The sequence below is a fragment of the Bidens hawaiensis genome, unplaced genomic scaffold (genome assembly GCF_021521415.1).
Source record: "Bidens hawaiensis isolate Kalapana, Puna unplaced genomic scaffold, B.hawaiensis_p1.1 tig00048377_1, whole genome shotgun sequence".
Taxonomy (NCBI): Eukaryota; Viridiplantae; Streptophyta; class Magnoliopsida; order Asterales; family Asteraceae; genus Bidens; species Bidens hawaiensis.
Genome location: NW_027506081.1, coordinates 20,784 through 32,620, shown reverse-complemented (window position 1 = coordinate 32,620; position 11,837 = coordinate 20,784). Strand labels below are relative to the sequence as shown.

Genomic DNA, 11,837 nt, shown 5'->3' with positions numbered 1-11,837 from the left:
AACAGGTAAACGGGTATTTTACATGTTTATACACGAAAATTAACAGGTAGATTCATGTCTACTTGTTTAATGAAACATGTAGGTTCATGTCGTGTATTTGTATATCGTGTCTAAATTGCCAGCCATAGTTATTGGGTACCCCGGTAAAACTACTGAACCAGTAAGACGTCAGGTTTAACACGCCAGTTGAAAAAATAATAATAAAACATACCAGGGGACCCTGAATGTCAAAAACAAAAACCAATGAATAAAATATAGACACAACCAAAAGTTGAAGGTTGGATTGTGTGATTCTTGTTACGTGTAAAAAGGCCAGGGCCCATTAACCAAGATCATTTTGTTTTCACCCTTAAACTTTCAACTAATTACACCTTTGACCCTAAATATATACTGATTCTCCCAATTCACGCTTCTATATTTTTAGGGTCATAGGGAGGTTGGTTGCTCCTGTTGGGTGCAATTATAAGCAGCAATCCCACCCAATAACAAAACCTCTTTGGTTCTTGAAAGTACCATTCTTGCTACTGCTCAAAACCCACATCAAGAAAACATCTTTATTGCTTAAACTCTCATTCAAGAATCAAGATTTGATAAAAAAGTGAGTCTTTTTCATGTTTTGGTTATGTATATGTGGTTATAACATGGTTTTAACCATTGGTTTGTGTTAAAGTTTTGTTCTTGGTGGTGGTTACTATCAATGTTGAGATTTTGGTGACTTGTTTTTATGAAATTTTGGTTTTTTTTTGGGGTTTTGGGTGATTATGTATGTGGGTTTGTCATAAAGATTGTTGATCATGCTTGTTTTTTAGTGATTTTGCATGATGGTATCTTGTTTAAGGGTTTTGGCAATGTGGGTGTGAATTTGATTGTTTTTGTGTTAGTGATTGATGCATGGACATTGGGGTATCAAGTTGGGAATCTCTGTTATTCAGTTGAACATTAACAATCTTTAAAAAGAATGAATTTTTATTAATAAATATTAAATAGTTGTCTATCATCTCATGATATGCTTATGCTAAGCTCTTGGTTTTGATTAATAAGAGTTAGGGTTAGGCTCTGTTTTTTTTTCATGATCAAACTTTTATGTTCAGGTTGATTTTGTTTTCTGAGGGTTGATAATTATATATTGATTATGTGTTTTCAGACAGTGGTATGGTCTTTTAATGATGTGATGCGTATTTTAGGGTTTGATCTTTCGGTCGATCAGAATGAGGGTATCGAATATTGATTACTTTTCTGTATATGGAACATGATTCCAAACATGGGGCTGTTTCTATTTTTGTTCTTGTTGATGATTTGATTAATGTTGAGATTCTGCTGACCAGTTTGGGCAATTTTTAGGTCGTTTCTCGTCTTTCTTTTAATTCTTTATCTGGGATTTTGAAAAAGATTCTTGATCATGCTTATGCTTCCTTTTTAGTGTTTTTGCTTGAAAGCATCGTCTTAAGGCGTTTTTGTAATGCGGGTGATAATTTGATTGGAGTTTTAGGTTTTTGGGAATCTCTGTTATTCAGTTGCTACTGTTTGCTTCAATCTTTTTTTAAAAAAGTTTTTTTTTTTGATAAATAATTGTCTCTAATGTCATAAAGAATAGATTAAAATATTTTTTTCACCAGGGCTGGCTCTGGTTTGTTGTTTTTGATGATGATAATGATCAGTGATGGTCTTCTTTAGTCATGTTTGGTCAAACTTCTGTGTTTAGGTTTATTTTGTTTTCTGGGATTTAAAAATCATGTCTTGATTATGTGTTTTTCTGATAAGAGGTCCTCAATGGTTTGTGTTTTAGTGTTTGATCTTTTAATCGATCAGACGACGGGTATCGAGTATTTTTTGCTAAGCATAATATGGGAATTCATAGTTAGTATTACTGGTGATTGATGCAGGTTATATTATATATCTTTAGTAAAAAAATCTCTAATTTGTTGATTTGGGTACCGTAACAAACTCAAAGATTGAATGGCTTCATATGATTATAAAAAGTTTAATGTTTTTATGCTTCTTTTCAACAGGGAGGTTAATAAACAGAAAATAAGCTTGATGGAAAATGAAGTGTATGTAGAACAACACGTACCATCAGGCGTTCTTAAAAGCATCCGGTTCAAAGTTCTATCAGAGGAAGATGCCGTAAGACAATCATTACTATTTTCTTAATATTAGCACCACTTTTGTCTCCAAGATTAATAATTCATAATTGTGACATCAGGAGAAAGCATCTGTGAAGGAAATCACAGTAGCAAATGAAGTAACCGACCCTGCATTTGGATTCCCGAATCCCGCTTCACAATGCCATACGTGCGGGGCCAAAGATTACAGAACTTGCGAAGGCATGAATCAATGAGTGATCTTGTTTTCTTATGATGTTATTGTGTGTGTCAATGATTTAATTATATGTATAACCTTTTGTCTTGCAGGTCACTTAGGCTTAATAAAATTTCCCTTCACAATACTTCATCCATATTATTTGCCCGAAGTGGCGCAACTTCTGAATAAAATCTGTCCCGGATGTAAAAAACTTAGAAAAGATAAGGCCAAGGTCAGGTATTATGGGTTGGTTTTGGTTGTTTCGGTTTTGGGTTTGGTTTCGGTTTTCCGGTTTACTCTTTGGGTTTGAAAATTTTGGGCCGAAGTAATGAGTTTGGGCCTATTTTTTTTTAATTAATGATTAACTGATTATTGTATATTTGGGCTAAATTATTTGGGTTGCACACTTACACTGTTTATTAAGTTCGTATAAATTACTTAACATTAAAAAAAATAATAAAAATGAAAATCCATACACCCTGTTCGGTTTTCTCGGTTTTAATTACATGCAAAACCAAAACCAAGCTTAAATTTAGGTATTTTCAATAACATAAAATCAAGCCATCTGTTTTTGTCTGTGTTCAGTTATTTCGGTTCGGTTTTCTGTTTTTTCAGTTTATGCACACCAATACATGTAGAGGCAAGATTATAACTGTGATGTTAATTTGCTAAATTTATATATATATATATATATATATATATATATATTGATTTTTTGTTGATTTTGCAGAATAAAGATGTGGCATCCACCGTACAAAGCCATAACGTTTGCAAATATTGTGATGTAAGTGTTGTTTCTTTAAGCTACATGATATGTAAAAACAGGTGTTTAATTTGAAATTTTCTTCTTGTTTAACAGAAAAACTATAGAGATGTATATCCATTGATGAAATTCAAAGTTTCAACGAAAGATGTGTTTGGAAAGACTGCAATCATTGTGGAAGTTAAAGGTTCAACGAAGCCCGTTTCAAGTAAAAGCTTACCTCATGATTATTGGGATTTTGTTCCTAACGATCCCCAACAAGAAGCAGCGTTTTCAGCATTTAATCGTAAAGTTCTTACACATGTGCAGGTTGCATCTTTTTTTTTAATACTATGTTTTATTATTGCCTATTAAGTATTATTGATGTTGATTCTTAATGATTATTAGGTTTATCAAATATTGAAAGATGTTAGTCCAATCTTTCTTAACGGGTCGCTAGGAAAAAAGAACAAGATTTTTCTCCAAAGCTTCCCGTTAACGCCCAACTGTCATCGTGTTGCTGAGTTTGGTCAAAATTTGACCTTTGTAAGATTTTCTTATCCTGCTACCACCATGGCGCCATCTTTTGATTTTAATTTAAAATATTTGTTTTGATAAATCAAGTATGATATTGATATATGCTTGGATTTCAGGATGAACGCACACGCGCATACAGAAAAATGGTAGGGTTTCGCGGTACAGCAAACGAGCTGAGTGCATGTGTACTTGAGTGTATAAAACTTTCAAAGGTATGTTTGAATGTGCATCTGCAAAGTGATTTTTTTATTAAAGTATCAAAATTTGAATAATATAATCAGTAAATCATAGTCACAAGTAACGGAATAATTTTACATGTTTCGGTGAAGGTGTCAATTCGACCCGTTTACATATGAATGTTGCAATTTGGGTCAATTAAATATAGCTTAATGGAAACGGGTTGAAAATTACCAAAAGCCTAAATTGGTTTATTTTGTAAGAGTTAGATTACTAGTGTAACAAAGTAGACTTCTGTTCATATTCATTGTTTTAACTATATATAAATATATGAGCAAAATCGCGTGGGTCAACCCGACAGTCTGTGTCAACCCAAACCTTTTTGACATGCCATTATACTGCATTTTTTTTCTTACCATTATAACTTTTATATAGTTTTATATTTTTAACGGTTTAACCACAACAAAGTAAAATGTGATAAATGACATACATATCATTACAACCATAAAATATTTGCAATATCTAAAATATTTAGTTTTCATGGTAAATCCTAAAGAGTAAGCTCATACTTCATAGCATACAAAATATAAATAATATATACAAATACATAAAAAAGGTTCAATTTTTCACATAATAAAGCTACCAAAGTGAAGCATTACTATACAAGTTTCAAGGAGAAAAAAAGAAAATTTGAACATTTTCGGTTATATGATTCAGGTTTATGGTTTCGGTCAAATAACGTAATAATTTGGCATATTTTGGTAGAGGTGTCAATTCGACCTGTTTACATATGTATGGTTTAGACTTTAGATTCTCCTTAATCTCACACAATTTGAAAACTTAATAACACTGCAGATAAGAGCAGAGAAGCCTACGCTTCGTGATCCTGATTCAACTGAAGACAACCCTTCCAAGATGCATGGGTTGAAATACATGAAAGAAGTTAGTTTAGGAAAAAGAACCGATTTTTGCTTCCGAATGGTGTGTGTCGGTGACCCGTATATAAAGCTAGATGAAATTGGTGTACCCCATGAAATAGCAGAAACAATGCTAGTTTCAGAGCAACTTAATTCATTCAACTGGGAAAAAATAAACGCATCTTGCGGCTTAAGAATCCTTCAACGGGGCGAAATTTTTATCAGGCGAAGAGGCCGTTTGGTTCCCGTTAGGATCGGGGATCACTTGCGAATCGGGGATACCGTTTACCGATCTCTAACCAATGGAGATGTTGTTTTGATAAACAGGCCACCGTCTATTCATCCACACTCACTCATTGCTCTTCGGGTCAAAGTTCTTCCGATCAACTGTGTTCTTTCGGTCAACCCACTTATTTGTTCCCCTTTACGAGGCGATTTTGACGGTGACAGTCTTCACGGTTACATTCCTCAATCTTTGGAATCTCGAGTCGAGCTTCGGGAGCTCGTTACATTGGAAAACCAGTTGGTTGATAAGCAAAGCGGGAAAAGTTTATTATCGTTAAGTCATGATAGTTTGACCGCAGCTCATTTGATGTTGGAAGACGGTGTTTTCTTCAACCGAGCCCAATTGCAACAGTTACAAATGTTTTGTCCACGCCAGCAGGTGGAACCGCCCGTTATCATGAAAAAGTTTAAAGCTTTATGGACCGGAAGGCAGCTGTTTAGTCTTATTTTGGACGAAGATTTTGATCTTGATGTTGGTGGGACTCAAATTAAAAAGGGGGAGTTTGTAAGCTTGTTAAACCCGTCTTCTTGCTTACAAGACAGTGATGAGAATATATACGGTTATTTGATTAAAAACTTTAGAGGTGAAAAAGTTCTTGAATTTCTTCATTCGGCTCAAGAATTGCTTATCGAGTGGTTGTCGATAAGAGGATTTAGTGTCTCGTTATTGGATCTTTACTTATCTTCTGATTCAAGAACCAATATGAATGAAGAGGTTGTGTACGGGTTGCATGAAGCCGAGAGGCAGGCTCACGGGCAGCTGTTAATGGTGGACGGTCATCAAGATTTCCTGACCGGAAACCTGCCCGAAAATGAGGGTTACAGTGAATTGAAATCTGATAATATGTGTCATGATCAGCAAACATCGGCTGCGTTAAGTCGAGCATCGGCTGCTGCGTTTAAGGAAGTGTTTCGTGATATTCAAAACCTTATTTACAGTTATGCCACTAAAGAAAACTCTTTTCTTTCAATGTTGAAGGCTGGAAGTAAGGGGAACATGTCAAAGTTTGTGCAGCATAGTATGTGTGTCGGTTATCAGCACTCGTTAGTCCCGCTTTCGTTTCACTTCCCGCGTGAACTGTCGTGTGTTTCTTGGAATAATCATAAAAGGGCAGATTTGTCCTTTCCTTCGGGCGTGGATAGATATGTTCCTTACGGTGTCATAAAGAGCTCGTTTTTGTCGGGTTTAAATCCGTTTGAACTCTTGGTTCATTCGGTGACCAACCGGGATGCGTCGTTCGGTGGTCATGCCGATATTTCGGGCACCTTGTTTAGAAAGCTGATGTTCTTTATGAGGGATCTGTACATAGGGTATGATGGTACCGTTAGGAACTGTTACGGGGATCAGCTAGTTCAGTTTTCATATAATTCCAGAAATGCCCCTGGTAAAAGCAAATCACTTTTACCTAAAGAAGAGTGTGGGGCCGCTGTTGGTTCGTTGGCTGCGTGTGCGATCACTGAAGCTGCTTATGGTGCGTTGGATCAGCCAGTCAGTGCACTTGAGAACTCACCTTTGCTAAACTTGAAGGTAACATTTAATAAAGTCTGTCTAATTGCCAAACGTCTAAAATACCCTTCAATGTTATTGTGGTTTACTTGTGCAGAAAGTGCTTGAAAGTGGTGTTAAAAAACTCAGTGGTAACAAAACAGCATCACTTTACTTGTCTCCAAAACTTAAAAGATTGAATAATGGATTCGAATATGGGGCGTTAGATGTCAAGAATCATTTGGAGAAGTTACTGTTTCAAGATGTTGTTTCACTCGTCACCATATTGTAAGTTTCTTCACTTTGACTATTAAATTTTGTTACAATTGTAGAAAAAAAAATGTAAGACTGTTTTCTTTACATACATATATCTCTTTATGTTTACCAGCTACTCCCCACGAACCGGCAAACGAGCTCGTGTTAGCCCGTGGATTTGCTATTTCCGTATAAGCAAGGTATTGCAAGAGATGGTCTTTAAGGGTATTTTTGTCATTCTGTGTTTAAGAGTTTCTTTAATCTTTTTTTTTTCTGCAGGAAGTTGCTCATAAGAAGCAACTAAAAGTGCACTCAATTATCAATATACTGAGGTCAAAGTGTGCTGACTCGTCACATTCCAAGAAACTGAAACTAAGTCTTCCAAAGTTACAGATATCATCCAAGTATGAGTTTTTGCTTCTTGAGTTCTCAAGATGTGTTCTTAATTTTTTATTATAAAAACAAGTTTTGTGATTAATTTACAGAAATTACCCTGAAGACGATGCAATGAACGAGAACGATGAGAATATTTTCATCACTGTTCAAATAACTGACGTGTCAAACAACTCACTGAATATACTCCAAGACATTGTAGTGCCATTCCTTCTGGAAACCGTCATAAGAGGTTATCATAAATTTTCCATACCCATTAATCTGCTTTTATGTTATTAACTTGATCACATATTATTGGTTGTTTTAAGAAGCAAAGATTACTATGGTACCATTCTAAAGCTATCAATGGTTCGTCCTGATAATAAAGATCAAATTTTTATGATAATAAAAGCCCACGTTGACAAAAAAACGCATTCTTTTTTGAATCTTTGTTTTAAGTTAAGAAGCAAAGATAACTATAGTACTCTTCTAGCGCTACCAATCTGGTTCGTTTTAACTCCTAATAAAGATGAAATTTTTATGATAACGAAATCTTATGTTGACAAAATATGAGTTCTTTTTTTAATATTATTTTTTTAACATTTTAAAAGTATTTGTCAAAATATTTGTTTTTTATGATAACAAAAGCTTCTGTTGACAAAATACAAGTTCGTTTTTTAATATGTTTTTAAAAACCATTGTATTAAGTTAAGTAGCAGTTTTTTAATTTTTAAAAACCATTGCATTAAGTTAAGTAGCAATTTTTTAATATTTTTTTGGAATCTTTGTATTAAGTTAACTAGCAATGATTACAATACTATCCTTCTAGTCTAATAGTTTGTTTATCTTCTAGAGATTCTTTATAACACGGATGCAATGTTAAGTTATAGTATTCAGGGTATTTAATAAAATGTTTTTTTTTCAATCTTTCTTACTTAGGATCTCCAAATGTGAAGAAAGTTGAAATCGTGTGGCAAGATTCTCCGAAAACATCAAAATCTTGGAAAGATACTTCGGGTGAACTTTACTTGCGTGTGTTCATGTCTGACAACTGTGATAGAAGGAAATTTTGGAGGGCTATTACAGACGATTGCATCCAAATAATGGATGTGATTGATTGGGAACGAAGCCATCCCGATGATATCCAAGATGTGATTTTGGCATTAGGAATCAATGCAGCAAGAAACCAATTTATTTGCGTATGTTATCTATATTCTTTATTTTAGTTTTTACAAGAAAGCTTGCATTTTTAATAATTGTTTAGTGGTTATGCAGACACTTAAATCTGCTATAGAAGATACCGGTAAAAGCATACTGCCTCAACATTTGGCCCTTGCTGCTGACTGTTTATCCGTGGCTGGAGAGTTTGCTCCTACTAATGCTAAAGGGCTTTCGTTACAAAGAAAGCAAGCATCTGTTTCTGCACCGTTTACTCAAGCGTGTTTTTCTGTAAGTATATATTAGCATAATGATGTGGGTTTTACTTGACGTAAGCGAGTCGGGTGGTGGGGGTGACGGGCCAATATTGGTTATTTATAGTCCTGGCCGACAAGGGTTGGGCCCCACACCCTTTTTCTGTCCAAACTGGGCGGGTTGGGTGGGTTTTGTGAGGGGTCAAACAGGTTCGGGTCGGAATGAGTTATGAGTAAAGTGAGTTTGGGTCAAAACGGGCTGTTTTAGAAGTGTCAATTTGGTTTGGGTTAAAACGGGTCGGAGTAAATTGAGTTCGGGTCAAAACGCGTCGTTCTGAAAAAAGTGTTGATTTGGTTTTGGTCAAAACAGGTTCTGAGTAAAATGGGCTTGGGTCAAAACAGGTTGTTTTAAAAAATTTTCAATTTGGTTCGAGTCAAAATGGGTTATGAGAAAAATGGTTTTGGGTCAAATGGGTCTTTTTAGAAGTGTCACTTTGGTTCGGGATAATGGGTTTTGAGTAATAATGAGTTCGGGTCAAAATAGATCATTTTAAAAAAAGTCACTTTGGTTCGGGTCAAACCGAGTTTTGAACAAAATGTGCTCGGGTCAAAATGGGTCATTTTAAACAGTGTCATTTTTGTTCGGCTCAAAACTGGTTATGGGCAAAATGGATCGGGTTGAAATGAGTCGTGGGTGGTGGTATGCATTAAAAATGCACTTGGGCGACTTTTGATCCGTATGAACTATTACCCATTCGACCCGCTTGAGATATAACCCAAATCAACCCATACATTAGCAAACAGGCAGGGGGGAAGCTTAGTTAGGGCCCGGGCCCCTTTTTTTTGCGCAGGGGTGTAAATTTAACTGTTTTCGTCCGAAAATTTTGATATATGGTGTAAATTTACCCATCTTCGACTTAAAATATGAGGCCGCCCCCCCACGTTTATGAATTTTTTAATACATTTTGAGTCCGGCCCCCTCGACGAACTCGTCCAAGCTTCGCCACTGCAAACAGGCCTCTAATATCGAGTACAATCTGTTGCAGAATCCATCTGATTGCTTTGTGAAGGCTGCAAAAAGTGAGGCTTCTGATAAACTCGAGGGCGCTATCGACGCACTCTCATGGGGAAAAGTCCCTGGTCTCGGGACCGGTGGAAGATTCGACATCATATTTTCTGGGAAGGTAAACATCATGTTATGTTACATTAGATACATAAATGCATAATATCCTTAAAATGTTAGTTTTTGCAATTATAATATATGCATATCTCGTGTTTTAATAATTTCACAGGAACATCAAGTTGATAAACCGATAGATGCGTACAGTCTCTTAAGCAAAAGTATCGATACTCACGAAGAGAAGACGGAGATGATTGTCGAGTATAATAATAATAATAATAATAATAATAGTGATATTGATAATAATATTAAAAATAATGTCATAATAAACAAAACTCCTGCCATGCTGTTTCCATATCCTGATATTGCTATAAACGGGAGTACGGATAACCTGAAAACGAAGTTGAAAGAACGCATATCGGCTGAAGATATCAAAAGGTTGTCCAAAGATTTGAAGCATATACTTTACAAGTAAGTTCCCGCTTTAAAACCAGCCGTGCTTGGATTTATATTAAACTCATCAACTGTTATATTTTTGTTATGATATAGGTATGATGTTAATCACAAGTTAAGCCAAGACGACAAGCTCGTCGCATGGAAAGCTTTATTTTTTCACCCACGTAGGGAAGAAAAGATCGGGATTGGACTATACGAAATAAAGGTAATTAAAAAAACTCTTAAATATAGATTTTTTTTAAATTTTTTTTCAATTTTTCTTTTGCATTTTTTTTATATTATTATAGGTCGGGCACCATGCGGACCATGGAAATAGTCGATGTTTTGTTGTGGAGCGAGTTGATGGAACAACGGAAGATTTCTCGTATCACAAATGCATACATCACGCATTGAAGTTGGTTGCGCCTTTTGAAGCAACTGTGTACGAGTCAAGGTGGTTGAACGGGAAAGAGTAACGTTTTGCGGGTCGTGTGATTGCGGGTGTTGTTTCGTATGTATTTTTAAGTTACTTGTGTTTTATTGATGAATGTTGGAAGCTGGTGTTCTTCAGCTTCTTTTTGCTGCTTCCACTGAAATTTGTTTGCCGTTAAGAAGCCGGCGAGGAACTCTTAGTGGAAGTAGCAACGAGAAGCTTGGAACGATCAATAATTTCCGGTTTTTCTTGTTACTACATATGTTGTATTTTGGTTTTTTTAGTTGAACGTGAATGGTAGTTATTTCATCGTTTTCTAGTCTTTGTTGTCTCGATGAACAGATGGGTGTGGACGGGGGATATATCTGTCCACATTATAATTACGCACAAAGTTAAATAATTACCTAACTATAAATAAGTAATTATGCACAAATATTACACAATGCATATAAAATAAAACCGTTACGCAACCTATATATAATGCATATAAAACAGTTACGCACTTAATATGAGTACGGTATCGCTATATTTAAGAATAACTATTTTTTTAAAACGCTAATGTATTTTGTACAATAACGTCATTCTTATACAAAATACATTAGCGTTTTAAAAAATAGTTATGCTTAAATACAACGATACCGTACTCAAATTAAATGTAATGTTATAGTTTTCATATAAAGAATAATAAAGTATTCAAAGTTATACTTTCTCAATTTACTTCACAAAGTGTATAGGGTTAGGTATTGGTGATATACAAATTATACTGAATCACCTTCATATTAAATTATATTGGCAGAAAGTCTATGATCAAGATATGTAAATACGAGCAATATTGGTTTTAAATAATCTTAATTATGTTATGTTTACAAATAACAGTTTTAATTTCATTCTTGAGTGGTGGGGGTTCCAAATGAAGGTGCCGAAAAACTCAACAAGAACGCCACTACCACTTGAGCATCACCAACCGATGTTGACGGTGGTTCTAGGATTCCGACGACCTCAATAACTAGGGCTTTTACTAAAAAAAAAGTTTCTTAAAGGTCCGATCTAAGGCTACAAAGATATTTGAGATGAAAATGTTGAATTTTCCGGCAAAAAACGTTCTTCCGGAGACTTGCAACTAACAGAGTTCGTCCTCCGTTAGTCACGGACCGTTAGATAAAGGCACATTTAGTTGGGACTGTAATCAGCCAAAATTAAAGTTGAGACTGCTATTTACCAATATGGCACAGTTTACATTACTTAAAACCAGTATTTCAAATATGCATAGGTAGGTACTCTACTCTAATTATTTAATTAAGCATGAATCAAGATATGTAAATATGTATAGGCAGGTACTCTCTCCTCTAATTATTTATAATTAAG

At 35.1% G+C, this 11,837-nt stretch overlaps 1 protein-coding gene across 1 annotated transcript; it reads left to right on the top strand.

Annotated features, from left to right (window-relative positions):
• The first annotated feature begins 370 nt into the window (after positions 1 to 370).
• On the top strand, positions 371 to 10,748 carry LOC143616629 (DNA-directed RNA polymerase IV subunit 1-like). The gene is made up of 19 exons (XM_077089410.1): positions 371 to 598; positions 2,010 to 2,124; positions 2,204 to 2,324; positions 2,412 to 2,533; positions 3,032 to 3,085; positions 3,161 to 3,373; positions 3,452 to 3,589; positions 3,697 to 3,792; positions 4,613 to 6,487; positions 6,564 to 6,733; positions 6,834 to 6,900; positions 6,980 to 7,104; positions 7,186 to 7,325; positions 8,012 to 8,271; positions 8,348 to 8,521; positions 9,531 to 9,668; positions 9,777 to 10,075; positions 10,154 to 10,265; positions 10,348 to 10,748. The coding sequence occupies exons 2-19, from the start codon at positions 2,038 to 2,040 to the stop codon at positions 10,513 to 10,515; spliced, it is 4,359 nt and encodes a 1,452-aa protein (XP_076945525.1). The 5' UTR covers positions 371 to 598; positions 2,010 to 2,037; the 3' UTR covers positions 10,516 to 10,748.
• The last annotated feature ends 1,089 nt before the right edge of the window (positions 10,749 to 11,837 follow it).